This window comes from Microtus oregoni, unplaced genomic scaffold (genome assembly GCF_018167655.1).
Source record: "Microtus oregoni isolate MIOR12 unplaced genomic scaffold, Mior012 000117F_ref0000505, whole genome shotgun sequence".
Lineage (NCBI taxonomy): Eukaryota > Metazoa > Chordata > Mammalia > Rodentia > Cricetidae > Microtus > Microtus oregoni.
This window is the reverse complement of record NW_024544746.1, coordinates 469,438-495,343: the sequence shown is the minus strand read 5'-3', so window position 1 is coordinate 495,343 and position 25,906 is coordinate 469,438. Positions and strand designations below refer to the sequence as shown.

Below are 25,906 nucleotides of genomic sequence, written 5' to 3'. Positions count from 1 at the left end.
TTGTGTGATTATTTCAGATCTAAGCTAGCCAGGTGCCTGGGAACCAAACAAGCAACCTCCCTACAACACTGACTGTCAGAAGTCAGGCTATACCTACAGTTGTGAAGAGAAGGTATCTTGGGATGTGGGATTCCCCTCTGTATGCTGTGAACATGATTTATTACCATTGGTAAATAAAAAAAGTTGCTTTGGCCTACAGCAGAGCAGAATATAGTCAGGCTGGAAGAGAGAGAGAGAGAGAGAGAGAGAGAGAGAGAGAATAGGTGGAGTAAAAGAGATGTAGTTGTTCAAGCAGAAAGATGCCAGAACAGAACATTACTGATAAGCCACAGCCTGTGGTGAGATTAATAGAAATGGGTTAATTTAAGATGTAAGAATTAGTCAATAAGAATCTTGAGCTAACAGACCAAACAGTGTTGTAACTAATATATTTTCTGTGTGACTATTTGGGTCTAGATGGCTCCAGAAACTTCCTGAACAGTCTCAAATTACAATCCTGGATATCTACAGCTGATAGGAAAGCTACCCTGACTGTTATTAAGTCAGGCTATGCCTGAAACTGTGGAGAAAAGGTATTCTGAATAGTTATAGCTCTAAAGAGAAAAGTACCCTCACTGTCCTGTCAGGACATACCTACAGCTGTGAAGGGAAAGTATACTGGATACCTACAGCTATAAGGAGAAAGGAATCCTGACTGTTGAGAAGTCTGGCTATAACTGAAGCTGTGGAGGGAAGGTAGCCTGATACCTAGGGCTCTGAAGAAAATGGTAGCCTGATTGTTAGAAGTCAGGCCATACCTACAGCTGTGAAAGGAAAGTGTACTGGATACCTACAGCTATGACAAGAAAAGGTATCCTTGTAGAGGCCCCAAACCATGAGCCTATTTCCATCTTGTCTGAAGGTCAGAGTTTCAGGGTGGCAAAGTTGTTAACAGGTGTGGCTACACACCCTGACCTAAGGTGTGGTTGTTTTGTGTTTTGGATTTTAAGAGGGCCCAGGCAGATAAATCCACTCCCCCTTGAGCAAAGGTGAGAGAATTCAAACATACTTCTGCCCCTTCTTTTGAATTAAGATGTTTGGCCTAAGGAATGACTGCCTTTAGGATCCTTGGTCTAGGGTCGGTTCACTGCCTGAATAACAGAATGTTTTTCTCAATAATCAAGGACTTGATGGATCAAAGTATTGAAGCAAGTAACTGTTCTAGTTGTCCTCTGCATTGTGTTAAAGCAGTCTTTTGTCTTCTTCCCCCCGTTGTATTGGGGTATAAACATAATGGGAAATTAAATGCAGGCAGATTTACAGTATTCACTGAAACTCCCTGCCAGTACTATCCTATGCTTTTGCTTTATTATTTTCACTTGTGTCTTCATTCTCCTTACTTATTTATCTAATCCCCATACCCCTACCCTGGTAACGGGTATACTTGTCAAAGATGGTCCCTGACAAATACTGGCTATTGGGAAGTCCGGCTATATGTGAGGCTGTGTTCCAGTGGGAGATGTTCTCCATGCAGGATGTAGCAAAACTGCTCCTCTCCAAATGAGCCATCACAGCTGGGCCCTGCTTCATTCTGCTAAGAGAGCTTCAAAGCAGACATGTCCATGGCTGTTCTGTTCCAATTCCCTAAGGGAGTTTCCCAGCAGAGGTGCCCAATGCTTCTCTGTTCCACTCCACTAGGGAGTTTCCTAACAGAGATGCCAATTTTTTTCTCAGCTTCAGCCCAAATTGTTACTTCTCTGCTTCACTGGAGTTCATGGGAAACTTGCAGAAATGTTGCAGTCTCTGGTGAAGAGTTGCTACTTCTGCCCTGCTCCTTTAAGGGAGTTTGCCAGCAGAGGTGACCAAAGCTTCTCTGTTCCAATCCACTACAAAGTTTCTTACCACTACAGTGAAGGTCTTCACCCAAAACTCATTCAAGAAATTTATTTGGAAGGGAAGAATCCAGGAGAGGGGCTGTCTCTGCCAGGGCAGAAGCCAACTGAACAAGTACAGAACTTATATAGGACTTCTTAGTCACAGAGTATTCCCAGGGAGAAGGTTCTCAGGGTGGGAACTGGTTAGATGTCAATCCCTGATCTTGAACAATGCAGAAATTGGCTGGATTTCATGTTCAGGGGTTGGTAGATCTTGAGCTTAAGGATTAGCTGGTTTTGTGCTCAGTTGGTCAAGGGTAAAGTGTGTTTCTTTGGCTTTTGTTTTAGGGTCAAAGTATGTTCTGTCACTTGCCTTTCATAGTCTTTTAAGTCTGGTTTCAGGGTCAGGTGTTTCTTTCATTGGCTCTGGATTCAGAAACAAAGTGTATTTCCTTATCTTGCTTTTAGAGTCAGCATATATTTCTTTGTCTCCAGTTTCAGAGTCAAAATTATGTATTTCACTGGCTCTGATTTCAGAGTCAGGATGTGTTTTTTTGGCTGGCCCATTTACCCTACACATAGGACTTCATAAATTCATTTTACCATGAGTTTGTAAGTACAAACAGTATAAAAATGACATCATAATGCTTGAAAAGATTGTTAACACTGTCAAATTTATTTCTACAGAAGAAATAGCTCTGTGTTGTAGGCAGAAGATCCTTGTTCATTCCTGGCTGCCAAGACCCAAAATAATCACACAGAAACTATATTAATTAAAACACTGCTTGGCCTATTAGCTTAGAATTCTTTTTTGTTGTTGTTGTTGTTGTTGAGATAGGGTTTCTCTGTGGCTTTGGAGCCTATCCTGGAACTAGCTCTTGTAGACCAGGCTGACCTCAAACTCACAGAGATCCGCCTGTCTCTGTCTCCCTAGTGCTGGGATTAAAGGCATGCACCACCACCGCCCAGCTACCTTAGAATTCTTATTAACTACCTCTGACATCTTAAATTAACTCATTCCTATTATTTTCTATTTTACCACAAGACTTGTGATTTACCAGTAAGATTCCAGGGCATCTGTCTCCTTCAGCAGATACATGGAGTCTGACTCCACTTTCTTTTCTCCTTTATCTCTGCTTGGAATTCCTGCCTTGCTCTATTCTGTCCTGCCATAGACCCAAAGCAGCTTTTTTTTTATTAAACAAAGACAACAAAATATATTCACAGTATACAGAGGGGAATAACAAATCACTGTGTAGCTGATTATAAATGTTTTGGCTAAAGATCTGACCAAATACTGTATAATAAGAAGTCCTCTTTTTTATTTCAGGTAGTCAATGTCTACTGTAATATGCAAAGATTTTAAAAGATTGCTGCAAACAAAAATTTTACTCCTATATAAAGCACAAATTTTACCACACTGAATACATTTATAGGGTTTCTCTGCAGTATGATTTTTTCTCATGATTTACATTATTCATACATGCAAATGCTTTATCACACTGATTACATTCATAGAGTTTATCCCCAGTGTGTGATCTTTTATGCATTTGAAGAGTACTGTGACGTACAAAGGCTTTACCACACTCATTACATTCATAGGGTTTGTCTCCAGTATGTGTTAGTTCATGTCTTTGAAGATGACTATGATAAACAAAGCCTTTACCACACTAATTACATACACAATGTTTCTCTCCAATATGGGTTCTTTCATACCTTTGTAGATTACTGTGACATGCAAAGGCTTTACCACACTGGTTACATTCATAGGGTTTCTCTCCAATATGTGTTCTTTTATGCTTTCGAAGGTTACTGTGACATGCAAAGGCTTTACCACACTGGTTACATTCATAGGGTTTCTCTCCAATATGGCTTCTTTCATGTGTTTGAAGAGTACTGTGATGTGCAAAGGTTTTAAAACATTGATTACATTCATAGGGTTTCTCTCCAGTATGAGTTCTTTTATGCTTTCGGAGGTAACTGTGACATGAAAAGGCTTTACCACACTGATTACATTCATGGGGTTTCTCTCCAGTATGGGTTCTTTCATGGCTTTGAAGATCACTATGATGTGCGAAGGCTTTACCACACTGATTACATTCATAGGGCCTCTCTCCAGTATGGCTTCTTTCATGATTTTGTAGATTACTGTGACGTGCAAAAGCTTTACCACACTGGTTACATTCATAGGGTTTCCCTCCAGTATGGGTTCTTTTATGCTTTCTGAGGTAACTGTGACATGCAAAGGCTTTACCACACTGGTTACATTCATAGGGTTTCTCTCCAGTATGGGTTCTTTCATGCCTTTGAAGATCACTGTGACGTGCGAAGGCTTTACCACACTGATTACATTCATAGGGCCTCTCTCCAGTATGGCTTCTTTCATGCCTTTGTAGATGACTGTGACGTGCAAAGGCTTTACCACACTGGTTACATTCATAGGGTTTCTCTCTAGTATGGCTTCTTTCATGTGTTTGAAGAGTACTGTGATGTGCAAAGGTTTTAAAACATTGATTACATTCATAGGGTTTCTCTCCAGTATGAGTTCTTTTATGCTTTCGGAGGTAACTGTGACATGCAAAGGCTTTACCACACTGGTTACATTCATAGGGTTTCTCTTCAGGATGGGTTCTTTCATGCCTTTGAAGATCACTGTGACATGCAAAGGCTTTATCACACTGATTACATTCATAGGGTTTCTCTCCAGTATGGGTTCTCTCATGCCTTTGAAGATCACTGTGACATGTAAAAGCTTTACCACACTGATTACATTCATAGGGTTTCTCTCCAGTATGGGTTCTTTGATGCCTTTGAAGATCACTGTGACATGCAAAGGCTTTACCACACTGATTACATCCATAGAGTTTCTTTCCAGTGTATGTCTTTTTATGCTTTTGAAGATGACTGTGATGTGAAAAGGCTTGACCACACTCATTTCCTTCATAGGGTTTTAATCTAGTATGTGTTTTTTCAGGCATGTGAAGATGACCGTCACATGTAATGGCTTTAATACATTGAGTATATGCAGAAGTTTTCTCTCTAGTTTGACTTTTTTCATGCCTACAATGATAATGATACATATGAAAGTATTACTACATTTAGTACATTGTTGAATTTTTTATCTGTATGAATTAATTTTACAATTTAGTTCTATTTTAAAGAGGAATTATATGTTAACGTTTTATTACCATGTTTACAATTTTGTTTTTCCCCATAATTAAGGCTTGCTTTTCATCTTTAAAGATACATGATTCACATTTACAGAATCTATTTTCTACATGAGAATTTTCGTGTATTTGAAGAGAACTGAAAAAACTCAGAGCTTTACCACTCTTATTGCATTCATAATGTTTCCTCTACTGTGAGTGATACTACATTTGCTAAGTAAACTAGGACAAAGAGAAATATTTATACAGTCCTAGTACTCATGGTGCTTTTTTGAAATGTGAGATTGTTGATATATTAACAATGAGGCTATAAAACTAATTATTTGTATACTTTTACATCAAATTCAACAAGTATACTCAACATGGAGACTGCTACATATCTTCTGTTTGTTCTGAGAGAGATATGCTATATCTTTTCACATCCCTATGCTCATGTGGCTTCTATCCAGAGTAACATATGATATACCTAGTAAAGGAAGAATAACAAATACAAGATTTCCACACTGAGTTCACACTTTATGTCCTCATAGACTTGTGGCATCTGGATTAAGGCCTCTCTACAACAGCTGCCCCTTGATTCATGACTCTAACGGCCCCCTCACTAAACTTAACACAGTCACAAGTATATGGGTTAAACTACCTTTTCTATGGACTATTAGTGTAATAGAGAGTTTTAGAGATATACTTATCATCTTTTCAACATGTATATCTTTTATAATGTGAATGATATGAAATAAACAGACAATTTTACAGTATAGTTCTCATTGTATTATGATTCAAATGGTAATATAAATTAAGACATTGTTTCCTTGACTTCTTTCTTAAAAGAATGACTTGCAAATGCAGTTCACCTATCTGAAATTAAGGTATATGATTTTGTGAGAATTTAACAATTATCAATGCATGTTCTTATATACACTGCTGCTTTTTTTAAACATATAGGATGTATTACAATTCTTCAGAGGTATTACCTTTCATGTCTTCTAGAACTTTGACAATGTTCTTCAACCTCATGGTCTTCCCAACTGTATCCTAAAATACAGTGCCAGACATTTTATATTAAAAATTGTAAAAAAAAAATTTAGCTACCATTTGTAGCAAACCCTACAACCATGACTGATTTATTTACCCCATTCTTCTTTCTCAATCATATTACAAAAGTGCACCATTAACCAATGAACAGTTGTCCCCTTATTTGAAACATGAAAGATAATTCAGCCCTACCTATAGTAGTGAGGTTTCTGTAGGTCTCCACCATCACATCTTTGTAGAGATTCTTCTGGGAAGGATCCAGCAAAGTCCATTCTTCCCAAATGAAGTCGACATGCACATCATCATAGGTCACTGTATTCTAAAATATTCCATACATGTGTACAACCAAAAGCATGATTTTGACAACACTGTAAATGTATACTTCTTTGACAATATAGTCATATAATTCTGGTGCTCCCCATACTTATTCCATGACACAGACATCATAATTTAATCACCAAGTCACTTTAGAAGCAAAATGAATAGGAGGCTCACCTCTGTCATTTCTGAACCCTTTGAATGGAATATCGCCATACAAGAGAAATGCCTACTAACCAACAATGAAAGATATGTAAACAGATCAAGAGTACAGAGTACAGATAAGAGAAACTGTATGAAAGATTAATTCCTACCTACAAAAAGAAAAATAAGATGAAAAAGCCAGATGTATTGAATCATACCTCTAATCCTTGTACTCAGAAGGCAGAGGCATGTTATATCTATCTTCCTCTGAGTTGAATACCAGCCTAGTCTATGCAATCACTTCTAGGACAACAAGAAATACAGATCAAATATCTGTTTCACATGAAAAAAAATCAAAGAAATATAAAAGAAATAACTCATAGGTTTTTGCTGAAGTTTCTACAAAGAGTTATGCATTCACTTGAACTCTTTATTCATCTACTAGAAACCTGAAGTGTCCCAATTTTAACTGCAACATAAATAACATTTTACTAAAAGCACTGTGTGTTTAAAGTTACAAATTGACAAATGAAAACAATAGCAATTAATATGCTGATTATAAATAATCAACACAGAGCAGGAAAGATAGATCAACAGTAAAGAGTCCTCCTGGTCTTGCATACAGGTGGGCTCAAGGACTTACATGGGGGATCATAACTATCCGTTGTTCCCAGCTTAGGGTTTCTAATACCATCTTTTGATCAATGTAAAGACCAGGTACTCAAATGGTGCATATCCATGCATACTTAAATAATTAGAAGTAAGATACTTAGAGGTAGGCAGAGTAGACAGAATTGAATTCTGGAAGGAAGAAGGCAGAGTCATAGAGAACCACCATGGAGGTGCCAATATCAGACATGCTGCATATTTCCCGGTAAGCCACAACCTCATGGTTATATCCAGATTACTAGAAATGGGTTAAATCAATATGTGAGAGTTAGCCAATAAGAGGCTACAGATAACGAACCAGGTAGTGTTTAAATTAATACAGCTTCTGTGTGATTATTTTGGGTGTAAGCTAGCCAGGACGACAAGCAATTCCATGTTCGTCACCAAGAAGGGAACAAAAAGCCACCCTCCTCCTACTACAAAAATATTCTTTTTAAAATAAAAATTCAAAACAAACAAAACAAGAAGGAAGAAGCTTATGCACCTGCAATCCAATGACTCAAAAGTACAGGCAGTATTAATGTCATGAATACATGCCATTCTGGGAAACATAATGAAACCCTCTCACAAATTTTAAAATTCAAGATATGGGTGAAGCTCAGTACAATAGCAGATGCTTAATAGGAAAAAAAACCATCATACAACAATATTAAAACAAAAGCCAGGAATGCTGGCGCACTTTTAATCCCAGCACTTGGGAGTCAGAGTCAAAAGATCTCTGAGTTTGAAGCCAGCCTGGTATAGAGAGCTACTTTCAGGACAGCTAGGGCTACAAAGACAAACCTTGTCTCCAAAAATAAACTAACAAAAATGAAAACAGTGGGCTATTAAACCACCTAGGCACCAAATAGCAACTAATTCTACTGAATCTTGTGTGATTTAATGTTAGAATTTATGATGGTGGGGAAGTTATGACAGCAAAAGAAGAAAGCTGACTGATTAGCTTCAACCACAACATGGTAGGCATAAAGAACAGGAAATGGGTTGAGGCTACAGAAACTCATATTGTGGGATTCCCTTCTGTATGCTGTGATTATCATTGGTTAATACAGGAACTGCTTTGGGCTTAAAGCAGAGCTATGGGAAAGAACTTAGGTAGGTGGGGAAAACTAAACTGAATGCTGGGAGAAAGAAGGCGGAGTCATAGAGAAGTCATGGAGCCCCGCCAGAGACAGATGCTGAGAACTTTACCTGGTTAGCCACAGCCACATAGCAATACACAGATTAATAGAAATTGGTTAAATTAATATGTAAGTGTTACCAGTAAGAAGCTAGAGCTAATGGGCAAAGCAGTGATTTATTAATACAGTTTCCGTGTGATTATTTCAGGGCTGAGCAGCTGGGAACTAACAAGTGGCTTTCCCACAAAAAACTGGTGCTTCTGTGGCCAACTAAAATCCACTTAAAATCTTAGAGAGCTTGGAAAAGAATTCTAGACACTAAAAAAATGACGTTTAGCCACATTTATTTTCCCAAATGGGCTTTGCTTACTGGTGACATGCTGCGGCTCCTCTAAGAGAGTTTTTCTGATTTAGAGATAGCAGGAAAAAAAGCTGCACCATTTTGAAATGCCGGCTTTCTGGGCCATGCTGCCACTGTGAACTCTGACTTTCTGGAGGACTGGCTATGGGATCTGTGAGCAGATTGCTACTGTCAACTTTCATCCCCTATATGCCTGAAAATGGGGCAATGTACATGGCTCTCAGAGGCAGCAAGCATGCCTCTGCCATGTTGGACTGGGTGGAGTGAGCAGGCAGGCCGTATTTGCTCTACCAATGGCACAGCTTAAGTTCCAAAGTGCTTAGCACTTTAAGAAGCGCTCCTAAACAGTAAAGAATTACAGACACACAATAGGACAGATTCATACATAAAAGACCTCTAAATGAGACATAGTGTGTTTAAAAAATGTACATAGGCTTGGGAGAGAGAAGAAAAATATAGAAAGTTATAAAAAGAAGTAAATGGTTTATAAAAATGAAACAAAATCTTTAAGGAGACAGAGTGTAGACAATCATAAATTAAAGGAGTAAAGATAATAAAATATTAAAAAGTAATAGAATAAAAAAATAAGCCACATAAACATGGACTATTTACAGAGTCTCTGGATTATGTATATTATTGTGTTTTCTTTAATTTTTTTTTTTTGGCTGTAAAGGAGCTAAGTAACCAACATATATATTTTAAAGGTATCATGTCTTCAGGAACATGGTCTAAGGATTTGTTGCTTTGCAAAAGAGGTTCTCCTTTTTTTTCCACAGAGGATGAGAACCTGTGGAATCCCTCCAGACTAATGTGGTTTGATGAATCAAGACCACCCAAAAGGTCACTATGAACACACCCAAAAATTACTTCACCAAATAAAGAGCAGGAAGCAGTTTGGAGAGAACTATGCCCATATTCCCAAATACTGTTCATAAATGTTTGTTTACATTTAAAAGGGAATATGCTATAGAGATTTGCATTGGTATGGATCTTGGGTTATTGATACTAATTTAAGGTCAATTTTATTATATGCATTTCTGCTCTTGATTAAGGCATTGTATTTGTCTAGCTCATTTAAAAATGTAATGTATAATTAAAATATAGGTAAATAGAGAGTCATCAATAATAGTAATAGTCAAGTTAGTAGCATGTTAGTTAGATTTTCTAGATGTACAGAAATGTATTTCAGATAGATAAAGATTCTTCGAATATTTCAGAGACTTTCAGAATATGACCTTTAAAATGTTTTAAGAGCTTAAGACTTTTCATGACAATGAGACACATCTGCTCCTGGCAGCACCAATCTACTTCAAGAGGATAATCAGCATCGAAGAGGCTCCTTATGGAGTTTGTTAGCCATTTGGGCAAGAAACTGCTCTAGGCGGGACTGCTTGATGAACTAGACATGCAGGACTCACAGGGTTCCTGATTCATGAAAGAGTCTGCCAGATATTCTGCAGGACACAGAAAAAGGCAACTGATGGACTTTTCCATTGCAAGGCAGAACAGGTCTTCAAATTTCCTACTTTATGGAAAAGTCTACTTGATAGTATGGACCTGTGGGCTGAAGATTGGATGCCCTAACAACACAGAACTTTGGGTGACTGTCCAGACAACAAGATGTCTTTGTCATTTCTAGAGTTTTGGAAGTTGCTTACAATATACTTCCTATTTACCTAGGTAATATTATATCCTTCTGGAGTCTCTGATGGAGTTGAAGAATTGGGAGGTGATACGGAATTCCTCTCTCTATGCTGTGATTATCATTGTTTAATAAGGGAACTGTTTTGGACCTATAGCAGAGCTATAGGGCAGAACTTAGGTGGGGGGGGGGTAACTAAACTGAATGCTGGGAGGAAGAATGTGGAGTCAGAGAGAAGTTATGTAGCCTTGCCAGAGACAGATGCTGGGAACTTTAGCTGGTAAGCCACAGCCACATAGTGCTATACAGATTAATAGAAATGGGTTAAATTAAAATGTAAGAGTTAGCATTAAATAAGAAGCTAGAGCTAAAAGGTCAAGCAGTGATTTATTAATACAGTTTCTGTGTGATTATTTCAGGGCTGAGCAGCTGGGAACAAACAAGTAGCCCTCTTTACTACATCATATCACAGCCCCAATGAGAGATTTCATCCAGAGAGGCTCCTCCTACTAATGATTTCACAAGCAATCAAATGAAAGTTACCAAGAAGAGGCACATGTTAAAATACATCTTCTTATCTGTGAGGTTTTCATTCAATCAATTAAATTCTGACCTGGGTCACTAGAGGTTATGGTCATCCAAGAAGAAAATTAATTTGGTCATTTCAATGATACTCATAGTCTGCAATAGCCCCTACAATTTTCAAATGTTAAAAGTCTCTTCTGAGGCTCAAAACAATCACTTGACAGTGACTTGTGGACAGAGGTTTCTGTCCCACCTGGTCTCAGTCATTCAATCCCAAAGAAACACACAGAGGTCTACATTAATTATAAACTGGTTGGCCTATTAGCTCAGGCTTTTTATTAACTAATTCTCACATCTTACATTAGTACATAATTTTTGTCTGTGTTAGCCACATAGTTTGGTACCTTTTATCAGTGAGGCATTCTCATCTTGTTTCCTCTATGTCTGGGTGATGACTGGAGACTTAGCCTTTCCTCTTCCCAGAGTTGTTGTAATAAGAGTGGCGGGGCTGCGTCCCCAGCACCCTGGCCGCCTGGCTAGCTTATGCTCTGAAATAACAACACACAAACTGTATTCTTTTAAACACTGCTTGGCCCATTTCTATCTAGCCTCTTCTAGGCTAATTCTCGCACCTGGACTAGTTCATTTCTAATTATCTGTGTAGCCCATGAGGTGGCTTACCAGGGAGATTCTAGCCTACGTCCATCCTGGGTTGGAGATTCATCACGTGTGTCTGCCCAGGAGAGAGGAGCATGGCATCTCTGCTCCAGAGAATTCTCCTGTTCTGGTCACCCCACATATCCTTCCTGCCTGGTTACTGGTAATCAGCATTTTATTAAACTAATACAAGTGACAAATCTTTGCAAGGTACAAGACCAGTGTCCCACAGCAAAGAACATCTTGTAAAAATCAGAAAATAAGTTACATCTTTCCAACATACAATGGTATAGAATATAGAATACCATTTACACTCCAAAATAGAGAAATGGAGACATAGTGAGAGAAGATTGAACCAACGCAAGACTGAAGCAGAGCAGGACAAATATCAAATCCTGTAGCTCTGTCTCAGATACACAAGGCTTCAGTTTCAAAGGGCTTAGATGGCCCTATCCCTGCATCTTTCTTTTGGGGGGGCAGGGTTTTCCTGTAGCTTTAGAGCCTGTCCTGGAACTAGCTCTTGTAGACCAGGCTGGCCTCGAACTCGTAGAGATCCGCCTGCCTCTGCCTCCCGAGTGCTGGGATTAAAGGCATGAACCACTACCACCCAGCCCTGCATCTTTTCATATATCTCTGTGGTTAATTTCACTCCCTATATTCAGCTAGTTCTCCACAGAAGATGTTTTATAGTTTAGGCATCTCAATATCTTGTGGTATCAAAATGCAACCTAGGCTGTATCAAAATACAACCCTGGCTGTTGTGGAATATTATTGTAAGATGTGTTATATTTGTTTATGTTGTGAAACAATTGTTTCAATGATACAAATATGTGTTGCATTCTTTTATGTTGCATGTGTATAATTCTGTGAAGCTATGATACTGGGCTGGTCTAAAATACCTATTTGGTCTAATGAACAGTCAGTAGCTTGGTAGGAATGTATAAGAAGGGCTGGCAGGCAGAAAGAATAAACAGGAGGAGAAATCTTGGAGGAAAAAAAGGAAGGATGACCAAGAAAAGGAGAGAAAAGCATGGGCCAGTGACTCAGATGCACAGCAAGCCACAGAATAAGAAGTAAAAAAAAAATCATACAGAATAGAGAAAGATAAAAGCCCAGAGGCAAAAGGTAGATGGGACAATTAGTTTAGAAATGCTGGCTAGAAATAAGACAACCTAAGACCAGAAATTAATAATAATAATAATAATAATAATAATAATAAGCCTCAGTGTATGTCACTTTTTGAGAGCTGGGTGGCAGACCTCCAAAAGAGTAAAAACAACAACAACAGGTTTTATCCTCACAGCTTCATGGCATGAACTCTCACAATCTCTTCACTGGGTTCTGTCTCTGCCAAACATGGATGCCAGTAACAATGCTGAATTGTAACCACAAACTAAAAACCCAGTACCTTAAATTTTGATTCTTGTTTCCAGGACCAGCACATGATGAGTGGTCCTGAAAAGCTTAACTTCTTAATTGACAGACCCTAACACGCTTGGACCACAGGTGTAGCAGATTTTGTATGAAATTGCTTCCTAGGATTAGGAATCACTTTGCTTACTCCTTACATAAATTGAAGGTTTATGTGGATGGATTATTACTCCTGGAGCACCTTGCTAGACTTCCATTCCATGGCAAGCGCCTTGTCTATAATAGTAATAAACTCCTTGAACATCCCTGCTTCTTTCAGTAATTGGTGGCCACCTGAAACTACCTTTTCATTTTCATTTATTTCAGCCCCACTTGTTTTCTTTTTACTGTAGACCTGAATGAATCATCAGTAATAACCATCCAATAGATCCAATATTTCATTTAAGGAATCAGCACATTTCTTTAATTGTGCTTTACTAAATTTCCAGGTAATAGACAGAAAGACGTCGGAGCCAAAATATCACACAAATAACCTCTAACTTAATCTGTTATGGAGTCTATCATTTCCATCTGAAATGCTATGATCTCAATCTCTACTTTCTGACATTCCTCTTAACATTTCCATATTCCTGGTCCTATAAGAACAGCCAATTTAGTTCTGTGTACTACTTTCTATATTTTTTCACCACCTAAAATCTAGATAACTTCTACACTTTTTCAAGAAACATCATTCCCAGGTTCTACCTAGCAACAATATTACTTTTGGTTTTCCATTTTTTTGTCCTAATTTGCATTTATGTTGCTCTGATTAAATCCTCTAACCAAAACCAGTTCAGACAATGAGTGGGGTAATCTGACTTCATCATTTTCAGAGCTTAGGATAGAAAATCAAGTTAATAGTTGAATGCAAAAATCCATGGACAAAGATTTTTTTCCTGACTTTCTCTCTTGCCTAGTCACTCTTTCATTCATGCTAAGATAGCTCCCTTTTGTAGCCCAAGCCCACTTTCTTAGGGATATTGCCATCCTCATTGGAGGAGCCTTCCCACATCAATCATCAACACAATCTCTCCCAGATACAGCAGTCTGTCTTTTATGAACCACGCCACTCTGAACACAGTTGAGCAAATGTCCTTGTGGTAGGATCTTTTGGATATATGTCCAAGAGTGGTATAGCTGGGTCTTGAGGTGAATTGACTTACAACTTCCTGAGAACTGCATGTTGATTTCCACATTGGCTGTACAGGTTTGCACTTGTACAATGAATCCCCTTGCTACATGTCCTTGCCAGCATTAGCTGCCCCTTGATTTATGGAGCTTAACAAATCTAACAGGTGTAAGATAAAATCTCTAAGTAGTTGTGATGTTCATTTTCCTGATGGCTAAAGATGTTAAACATGTCTTCAAGTGTATCTCAGTCACTTTAGATTCTTTTACTGAGAATTCTGTTTAGAGGTGTTCCCCATTATAGTTGGATTATTTGCTTTGTTCTTGTCTAGTTTCCTGAATTCTTTAATGTCCTAGGTGAGGAAGCCGATAATCACATGGAAAAATATGATATTTACTCACTTATAGGTGGATATTAGCAGTTAAGTAAAGTATAATCACAGTAATCACAGTTAATCACAGAACAATCCACAGACACAGACAGGCTAAGTAACAACAGCTCTAGGGGAGATGCATGGATCTCCCTGGTAGGCAGAAATAGAATAGATCTTGTAGGTATACTGGAGGCAGGGGGGAAGAGGAAGGATCAGGTGAGCAAGGAAGGGACAGATGGGGAAAAGACAGGGAAAGATGATGGGAATAGAGGAGCTTTTAACAGGGGATGTGGAAACTGTAGTGAAAACATTCTGGAAACTATAAAGGTGACCCTAGTGACTGTTCCTAGTAATCAAGAATATGGAGGTTGAACTAGCCATCTTCTGTAACCACATAAAGCTCCCAGTGGGACTGGGACACCAAGCCAGCCACAAAATATTCAACCCACTTGTACCACCTGCAAGATATGCTGGGGCACTGGTGACTCTGAGATTTCTTAATGGCCAATAAATGACTGGTCTAACTTGAAGCTCATACTGTGAGAGGAAAGCCATAACTGACACTGCCTAGATGGCCAGGAACCAGAACTTGAATGGCTCAGAGAACAGGGGTAGAACCAAATAACAGCTGACCAAGAAAAGATATCAATAAAATGATTCTTAACTATTTCTTGCTATAATCATAGGTTGATATCTGGCCTACTTGTTATTAAACAGGCTTCTTCCAGGGGCTGATGGAAGCCCATCAGAGATCCTTACCCAAACATAAGCTTGAGCTGTATTGATCTTGTAGAAGGAGGGAGTGAGGATTGTAGCATTCAGTGGTTGAGGAAATCAGGAGAACATGGCCCACACAATCAACTACGTAGGGCATATAGTGACTCAAAGAAAACTGATGTTGCAATCACAGAGTCTTCATGGCTCTGTGCCAGGTCCTCTGCATACATGCTATAGTTTAGCTTGGGGTGTTTGTGAAACTCCTAACTGTAGGAGTCATGGCATCTCTGACTCTTTTGTCTGTTCTTAGGACCCTTTTCCGTCTATTGAATTGGCCTTGTCTAGCCTTGAAATAAGAGTCTGTGCCTAGTCTTATTGCACCTTGGTATGATTTATTTTGTTGATTTCCCTGGGAGGTCTGCTCTTTTTTTTTGAAGGGAAAAGGAAGCAGTGGAGCTGGGACAATGGGATTTGGTGGGGGAGGAACTGGAATGAGTAGAGGAGGGTGAGAACTGAATCAGGATATATAGAATGAGAGAAGAATAAATACAAATAAAAATAAAATGCATTTAATGTAAGTTCAATGATCCCTATAATCTGTAGCAGCCCAAACTTCACAAATGTCCAAAGTCTCTTCTGACATTTTAGACAATCTCTTGACTGTCACATGTTGTAAAATAAAAAAAAATAAAGATTTACAACATATAATGGCACAGGGCATATTCCCATTCATAAAAACAGGAATATGACTGTGTTACACCTCCCATCTTAGGCAGACTCATGTGTATGTCACACCAGTGAGAACAGATAGGCAGACCACAAACCCATGAAATTTCCACACTCCCTACATTCCCACAGACATGATCTTTCAGCAACCCTACAGCTGCTACCCCCAAAACCATGTACCCACCCCTATATCAGATGCATAGCCTCTGCTGAAGTGCAGGCCACATCAGCCAAAAAAACAGGTAGGAAAACAGAGGTAAAGACTCTCTGCTGGACCAGAACCTATGGAAGTCACAAGAAATTCACATGGGTTTATCTGTGCACCTCCTCCATTCTTTTAATAATCCCACAACACTATCCCCAATCCCACTTCCCTCCTCTTCTCTGTGTTGTAGCCTTCAACTTCAACTATCTGCAGGAAGTCTATGTAGGCCACCTTCCAACTGACCTTCCTCAGTCTCTCAGTCCCCATAAACACTATCTCCAAATTCTCTACCCTCTCCTCCTCTTTCATGCCCAAACATTGGGTGAACACCATTTGTAAGATTTCCAGCTCTAACTTGGGATGAGAGCACCTGCTCAACCACAGGCCACAAAAAGCAGAAAATTAGAAAGCAAATGGAAACCAAGCAAAAAAAACACCCATGCAGCAAAGATAAACTGAGAGATGAGTACCTAGATCCACAAATTCCTAAAACCCAGATACTTGGACACCAACATAAAAACACAATCAACAACAGCCAGAGCAATAAGTCACTACCAGATTCCAGGTATCCTACTGCTGCAAGCTCTGAATATTCCAATAGAGTTGAAGCACAATTAAGTTAAGACCAACTTTATGAAGATGACAGAAGTCCTTAAAGAAGTAAATGAATCCCTTTTTTAAAAAAGTAGAGAAAGGATAAATGAAGTATTGGAGAAAATTAATATATTCCTTAAAAAAAAAAACCAAAAAGCAAACGAAGAAACAGTTGACAGAAATGAAGCTGTTCAAGACCTTAAAATAGAAATAGGAGCAACTAAAAAAATATGAACTGAAATAAATATGAAAATGAAAATCTTTCTTTTCTTTCTTTTTTTTTTTTTCGAGACAGGGTTTCTCCGTAGCTTTTTGGTTCCTGTCCTGGAACTAGCTCTGTATACCAGACTGGCCTCGAACTCACAGAGATCCGCCTGCCTCTGCCTCCCGAGTGCTGGGATTAAAGGCGTGCGCCACCACCGCCCGGCGAAAATGAAAATCTAAGTAATCAAATAAGACATACAGAGGCATGCTTCACTAAAAGAATACAAGACATTGAACAGAGAATTTCAGACTTTAAAGGCATGATCAAACAAATGGACATATTGATCAAAGAAAATGTTAAACCAAAAATTTCCTGAAACATAACATCCAGGAAATCTGAAACACTAGAAAAATACCAACCCTAATAATAACAGGAAATGGAGAAGTATCTCACCCCAAAGGCACAGAAAAAAATTTCAAAAAAATTCATAGTAAAAATCTTTTCTAACTAAAATGATCAGGAGAACGCAGGCCACAGAATCAACTAAGTAGGGCTCTTAGGAGCTCACAGAGGCTGAAATAGCAATCATGGAGCCTGTAGGAGTTTGCCCCAATTCCTCTATATGTATGTTATCATTTGTAGCTTGCTATTTTTGTGCAACTCCTAACAGTGGGAGTGGGGAATGTCTCTGACTCTTTTTCCTGCTCTTGGAACCCTTTTTCTCCTACTAGATTGACCCATGCAGTCTTTGATATGTGCCTAGTCTTATTTCAATTTGCTATATATGGCTTTATTGATATCTGTTGTGTGTCTGCTCTATTCTGAAGGGAAATGAAGATTGAGTGGATCTGGTGGAGAACAGAGTAGTGGAGAGGACTGAGAGAAATGGAGAACAGAAAAACTGCAGTTGGGATATATTATAAGAAAAGTGATGTGTGATGTCCTTCTATATAAGTGTTGCTTTTATTGGTTAATGAATAAAGCTGCTTTGGGAAGGCAGAATATAGCCAGGTTGGAAGAGATATATAGAGAGAGTAGGCTGAATGTAAGAGAGGCCATGTAGCTGCCAAAGCAGAAAGATGCCCCAGAACCTTATCAGTAGGCCACAGCCTCGTGGTGACACAGAGATTAATAGACATGGGTTAAGATGAAAGAGCAAGTTAATAAGAAGCCTGAGCTAGTAGGACAAAAAGTGCTGTAATTAATATAGTTTCTGTGTGATTATTCAGGTCTGGGTGCCTGGGAAATGAATAAGCAACCTGTGTTTACAAGAAGAATAAATTTTGAAAAGAGAGAGAGAGAAATCTGGACACAGTGAGGGAAGATTGGTTCATGGTAACACTAAAACTCAGTAGGGCAAACAACAAATCCTTTAGCTGTGCCTCAGAGAGGTAGGGATCCGTTTTCAAAGAGCTTAGATAGTACTATTCATGAAAAATTATATATATATATATAATATATATAATATGAGGATATATATAATATATATATATATATATATATATATCCTCATATATGTACATATCTACCTCCTATATGTAGTTCTCCATGGCAGATATCTCATAGCTTGGGTATCACAACATCCTATCATCTAAAAATACAACTCTGTCTTCATCTTCACAACTTCATGCGATAAAGTTTCACAGTCTCCTCAGTGGGTTTCTGACTCTGCCAAACACAGATGGACAAAACCATGTTCAACTGAAACTAAAGAGGAAGAATTTATGACCTGTAAATTTTGCTTCTTTCTTTTTTCCAGAAACAATACAACATGGGTCCCTCCACAACACACACAATTTGGCTTCTAAGTTGTTATGGATGCTACTATGCTTGGTTCAGGGTTCCAGCAGCTTCTGCATGAAGTTGCTTTATCAGATTAGGAATCAGGTTGCCTATTCCTTTGAGAAATTGAAGACTTAGATAGATGAAATCTTTCCCTAAGTTACCTTCCTAGGCTTCAAATAATAATAATAAGAAGGGCCTTCTCTTTAATGGTTCTAAACTTCTTGAAATTCTGTCCTCTTTTTCACGACAGGACTGCCATTTGAATCTTCCTAGTGTTGTTTTTCTCCACAAAACTGATTTTTTGTTTCTATCCACATCATTCATTTTTTTCCACTGTAGACCTAAATAAATCATCAGTAATAAATACCCAACAGAATCAATGCTTTGTCTAAGAAATCACCCAATTACTTTTTAAGTTTGCCTTACTCAACTTCTCAGGGAATGGAGAAAATTGTAATGATTTTGAAAGAAAATATTATACAAATGACCCATAGGTAAATTTTTCATGAAGTCTATTTCCCACTGAAATCCAATGAACTCAAGCTCCACTGTGTGCATTACTTTCATCACCCCCATGTTCCTAGTCCTACAGGAATAGTTAATTAAACTCTGTATAGTTTTCTATGCCTTTTGCCACCTAAAGTCCTAATATCCTCCACATTCCTCCAAAAGACAACGTTCCCACATTCTACCCAGCAACAAAATCACTTTTGGTGTACCACATTTTGACCTAATTTATTCATTTCTTGCTGTGATTAAATTCTCTATATAAAAGCATGTGAGGTAATAAACAGGTTTCTTTGACAGATATTTCCAGATCACAACCCACAACTGTGGAAGCTTAGGATAGAAATTCAAGTTACAAAATGAAGGCAAGAGACACGAAGGAAAAATGTTTACTAGTTTTCACTCTTGCTTAGTCACTCTCTCTTGTTCAGCTAGCCTTCTTATCCCTCTCAGTCCCACTTTCTTAGGGTATTGAAACCATGAGTGGAAGAGAAGAGCCTTCCCACATGAATCATCAATCAACACAATTTTCCCATAGTTAGTAGCAATTTTGATCTGGGAAAAACCTCAACTGATGTTCTCTCAAGATGACTGTAATCTACATCATGTTGACAGCTGAAGCTAATTAAGGTAGAGATGATAATATAGGAGAAGAAGATTTTTTAAACACAAAATCAATATATTAACCATATCAAACATGAAGAACTGAAAAACACAGACAGGTCAAGAAATGAGAAAAAGTAAGCCTCTAAGATCAAGAGGAGAAAACTAAAACTGTTTCTCCACAGAAACTTACTAAACCAAGAAATGCTGAGGGACCAATGAACACCTGATTTTCAATAAAGGAGTTAAATGTATACAATGGAAAAAAGAAAGCATCTTCAACAAATGGTGCTGGCATAACTGGATGTCAACCTGTAGAAGAATGAAAATAGATCCATATCTATCACTATGCACAAAACTCAAGTGCAAAAGGATCAAAGACCTCAATATCAGGCTGAACACACTGAACCTGATAGAAGAGAAAGTGGGAAGTACTCTACAATATATGGGCATAGGAGACCACTTCCTACATACAACCCCAGCCTCACAGACATTAAGGGCAACATTGAATAAATGGGACCTCCCGAAACTGAGAAGCTTCTGTAAAGCAAAGGACACTGTCAACCCACTGACTGGGAGAAGATCTTCACCAACCCTGCAACAGACAAAGGTCTGATCTCCAAAATATATAAAGAACTCAAGAAACTAGATGTTAAAATGCTACTTAACCCAATTAAAAAATGGGGCACTGAACTGAATAGAGAATTCTCAACAGAAGAAGTTCAAATGGCCAAAAGACACCTAAGGTAGTGCTCAACTACCTTAGCAATCAGGGAAATGCAAATCAAAACAACTTTGAGATATCATCTTACACCTGTCAGAATGGCTAAAGTCAAAAACACCAAGGATAACCTTTGCTGGAGAGGCTGGGAGGAACGGGTACCCTCATCCATTGCTGGTGGGAATGCAATCTTGTGCAACCACTGTGGAAGTCAGTGTTTCGGTTTCTCAGGAAATTCGGGATCAACCTACCCCTGGACCCAGCAATACCACTCCTGGGAATATACCCAAGAGATGCCACCATCGCCCGGCCTACTAAATTCCTTTTATGAAGCTACAGTTACCCTGACACCAAAACGACACAAAGACTCAACCAAGAAATAGAATTACAGGCCAATCTCATGCATGAACATCGATGCGAAAATTCTCAATAAAATACTGGCAAACCGAATCCAAGAACACATTAGAAAAATTATCCATTATGATCAAGTAGGCTTCATCCCAAGGATGCAGGGCTGGTTCAACATATGAAAATCTATCAATGTAATCCATCATATAAATAAAATGAAAGAAAAAACCATATGATCATTTCATTAGACGCTGAAAAAGCATTTGACAAAATTCAACATCCCTTTATTATAAAGGTCTTAGAGAGATTGGGAATAAAAGGGTCATACCTAACTATAATAAAAGCTATTTATAGCAAGCCGACAGCTAACATCAAATTAAATGGAGAGAAACTCAAAGCCATCCCACTAAAATCAGGAACATGACAAGGCTGTCCACTCTCTCCATACCTTTTCAATATAGTGCTTGAAGTTCTAGCAATAGCAATAAGACAACATAAGGGGATCAAAGGGATTCGAATTAGAAAGGAAGAAGTTAAACTTTCATTATTTACAGATGATATGATAGTGTACATGAGCGACCCTAAAAACTCCAGCAAAGAACTCCTACAGCTGATAAACACCTTTAGTAGCATGGCAGGATACAAGATCAATTCCAAAAAAATCAGTTTCCCTCCTATACACAAAGGATAAGGAAGCAGAAAGGGAAATCAGAGTAGCATCACCTTCCAAGATAGCCACAAATAGCATAAAATATCTTGGGGAAACTCTAACCAAGGATGTGAAGGATCTATTTGACAAGAACTTTAAATCCTTGAAGAAAGAAATTGAAGAGGATACCAGAAAGTGGAAAGATCTCCCTTGCTCTTGGATTGGGAGGATCAACATAGTAAAAATGGCAATTCTACCAAGGGCAATTTATAGATTCAATGCAATCTCCATTAAAATCCCATCGAAATTCTTCACAGATCTTGAGAGGACATTAATCAACTTTATATGGAAAAACAAAACACCCAGAATAGCCAAAACAATCTTATACAATAAAGGAACTTCTGGAGGCATCACCATCCCTGACTTCAAACTCTATTACAGAGCTTCAGTATTGAAAACAGCTTGGTATTGGCATAAAAACAGAGAAGTCGATCAATGGAATAGAGAAGAAGACCCAGATTTTATCCCACAAACCTATGAACGCCTGATTTTTGATAAAGGAGCAAAAAGTATTCAATGGAAGAAAGATAACATCTTCAACAAATGGTGCTGGCATAACTGGTTGTCAACCTGTATAAGAATGAAAATAGATCCATATCTATCGCGATGCACAAAAATCAAGTCCAAATGGATTAAAGACCTCAATATCAGGCTGAACACACGGAACCTGATAGAAGAGAAAGTGGGAAGTACTCTACAACATATGGGCACAGGAGATCACTTCCTACACATATCCCCAGCAGCACAGACATTAAGGACAACATTGAATAAATGGGACCTCCCGAAACTGAGAAGCTTCTGTAAAGCAAAGGACACTGTCAACTCACTGACTGGGAGAAGATCTTCACCAACCCTGCAACAGACAAAAGTCTGATCTCCAAAATATATAAAGAACTCAAGAAACTAGACTTTAAAATGCTAATTAACCCAATTAAAAAATGGAGCACTGAACTGAACAGAGAATTCTCAACAGAAGAAGTTCAAATGGCCAAAAGACACTTAAGGTCATGCTTATCCTCCTTGGTGATCAGGGAAATGCAAATCAAAACAACTTTGAGATACCATCTTACACCTGTCAAAAATGGCTAAAATCAAAAACACCAATGACAGCCTTTGCTGGAGAGGTTGTGGAGTAAGGGGCACACTCATCCATTGCTGGTGAGAATGCAATTTTGTGCAACCACTTTGGAAATCAGCGTGGCAATTTCTCAGGAAATTCGGGATCAACCTACCCTAAGATCCAGCAATACCACTCTTGGGAATGTACCCAAGAGATGCCCTATCATATGACAAGAGCATTTGTTCAACTATGTTCATAGCAGCATTGTTTGTAATAGCCAAAACCTGCAAACAACCTAGATGCCTTTCAATGGAAGAATGGATGAAGAAAGTGTGGAATATATACATATTAGAGTACTACTCAGCGGTAAAAAACAATGACTTCGCAAATTTTGCATGGAAATGGATGGAAATAGAAAACATTATCCTGAGTGAGGTATCCCAGACCCAAAAAGATGAACATGGGATGTACTCACTCCTAATTGGTTTCTAGCCATAAATAAAGGACATTGAGCATATAATTTCTGATCCTAGAGAAGTTAAATAATAAGGTGAACCCAAAGAAAACATATAGTCATCCGTCTGGATATGGGAAGTAGACAAGATTGCAGGGAAAAACCTGGGAACTTGGGAGTGAGGTAGAATGGGGCTAAGGGGAAATGGAGTGAGAAACGTGAGAAGGGGAGAATGGGGGAAGCTTGGGGGAATGGGATGGTTGGGATGAAGGAAAAGTGGACATGGGAGCAGAGAATTATATATCCTAATTAAGGGAGCCATCTTAGGGTTGGCAAGAGACTTGACTCTAGAGGGGCTTGCAGGTGTCCAGGGAGATGTCCCCAGCTAGTACCTTGAGCAACTGAGGAGAGGGAACCTGAAATGACCCTATCCTATAGCCATACTGATGAATATCTTGCATATCACCTTAGAACCTTCATCTGGCAATGGATCGAGACAGAGACAGAGACCAAATTGGAGTACTGGACTGAGCTCTTAAGATCCAAATGAGGAGCAGAAGGAGGGAGAACATGAGCAAGGAAGTCAGGACCATGAGGGGTGCACCCACCCACTGTGACAGTGGAACTGATCTATTGGGAGCTCACCAAGGCCAGCGGGACTGGGACTGAATAAACATGAGATGAAACCGGACTTTCTGAACGTGGCGGACAATGAAGGCTGATGAGAAGCCAAGGACAATGGCACTAGGTTTCGATCCTAATACATGAACTGGCTTTGTGGGAGCCTAGTCTGTTTGGATGCTCACCTTCCTGGTCCTGGATAGAAGTGGGAGGACCTTGGACTTCCTGCAGGGCAGGGAATCTGGACTGCTCTTCATTCTCGAGAGGGAGGGGGAATGGAGTGGGGGGCAGGGGGAGAGGGGTAGGGAAGTAGGGGGAGGGGGCGATGTGTGCGAGGAGGGGGAGGGAAATGGGAAACGTGGAGGAGGCGGAAATTTTTTTTGCAACAACTAAAAAAAAATAAAATAAGCAAAAAAATAGTTGCTATATCAAAAGAAAAATATACTTTCTGTAAAAAAACAGCTAATACAACAATTAAAAATTTATGAAATTCAAATACTAATATTAATGATAAACACATTTTCATTTTCAAGTATTTTACCTATCTTTTGAGCATACTGTTTGCTTTTGCTTTTATTTAGATTTTGCTTTGCTTTGAATAATTTCTTATGAACCTTTAGATTTATTCCCTTGTTAGATAGGTGTTTGGTGACATAGTCAGCTATTCTCTCAGTTTTCTTTTCATGTTTAACAAGTTACTTTGTTATGCGGAGTGCTTTTAATTATATGTGGTCTTATTTGTCTATTTTTTCATTCTATTCATTCTACTTCTGAGATTGTAGCTATCAACAATAAAAAGGACATATTCTCAAACCAAGATCATTTGAGATTTGCCCTACATTTTCTTCTAAAAATATAGTTTTGTAATTTCAGGTTTTACATTAAAGTTTTTCATCCATTTTGACCCAACTTTCATGCATACTTTAAAGGAAGAGCCCCAATTCATTATTTACAAATGGATAACCTCTTTCACAATAGTATTTCTGGAAGAGAACATATTTTCCCTATTGAACTTTTGATAGAATGATAAATTACACTTGACTGTAAGTGTTTGGATATAGTTTGGGAGATTTCTCCATTATTCTACTAACCTTTTAGTCTTTTTTTATTCTCTCCTGTGCTGATAATAGATAATGGATTGGGTGAGGAAAGCTGATCTACCGTAATTGGAGAAATTTGCATAAAGCTTTCTGATGTTTTAACTTTATAAAGAGTTTTGATTACTAAAAGGATCCCATTCTCTTATAAAAAGAAAATTATATTGATTAACATCACTTAGGCACCATTTTGTTTCCTATGACTGAAGATTTCCTGTAAGTCTGCATCAGAGTGGGGAAATAAAAACTTTTTCAAACCAAATGCAAGATAACAATTTTTTAAAGAAACAGTGTATAATTTGTACTATATACCTAAAGCAACTTGTTTTGCTCTAATTGTTTTATGAGTCACAAAAATTTTTGAAAAAGAAGTGTATCCCCACATTTTATATATGTTTACTTGTGAGAAAGAATGTATATACAAGTGACATATAAGAAAAGAGGGTGTCAGATCTTCTGAATCTAGAGTAGCAGGTGGTTCTGAGACTCCCAACTCAGATATTGGGATATGAACAGGCCTAATAATTTCAAGTCACCAAAAACTCTTAAAATATAAACTGGTATGAGCTGAGTAGCACTTTAGCTATAACATTCTGGTTATCTATGGGGAAAAAACCTTTACAAACTTATATAGCTACTATGGAAATCACAATGGCAGTTCCTCAAAAAATTTGGAATAGATCTACCTCAGGATTCTGTTGTACCAGTCTTGGGCATATACCCACAGATGATTAATCCTGTAGTTAGTTTTTTACTGTTTGGCTCTTTTGGGAGCCCACCATCCAGCTCCAAATAAATTACATGAAGGATTATTCTTACCTGTGAATGCCCAGCCTTAGCTTGGTTCTAGCCAGCTTTTCTTATTGTAAATTATTCTATCTATCTTTGCCTTTGGGATTTTACCTTTATTCTATATACCTTTCTTTACTTCCTACTCTGTGGTTAACTGTGAAGCTGGGTGGCTGGTCCCTGACATTCTCTTCCTTCTCTTCTTGGTCCTCAATCCTTCTCGCTTTCTCCTTTTATTTATTCTCTGTCTGCCATCCCAACCTACACCTCTCCTGCCTAGCTATTGGCCATTCAGATCTTTGTTAGACCAATCAGTTGTTTTAGGCAGGCAAAGTAACACAGCCTCAAAGTTAAAAAATGTAAC

General features: G+C 38.4%; 1 protein-coding gene and 1 pseudogene across 1 annotated transcript; one reads left to right on the top strand and one right to left on the bottom strand.

Moving 5' to 3' along the window:
• Positions 1-542: 542 nt before the first annotated feature.
• Positions 543-7,208, bottom strand: LOC121444077 (zinc finger protein 431-like). Its single transcript, XM_041645834.1, has 6 exons — positions 7,158-7,208; positions 6,245-6,371; positions 5,992-6,052; positions 3,570-4,913; positions 3,448-3,485; positions 543-559 (listed from the first exon to the last, which is right to left on the bottom strand). Exons 1-6 carry the CDS (start codon positions 7,206-7,208, stop codon positions 543-545), a joined length of 1,638 nt encoding a protein of 545 aa, XP_041501768.1.
• Positions 7,209-7,350: 142 nt separating this feature from the next.
• The window catches only part of LOC121444076, a 56,914-nt pseudogene continuing 38,358 nt past the window's right edge, over positions 7,351-25,906 (top strand).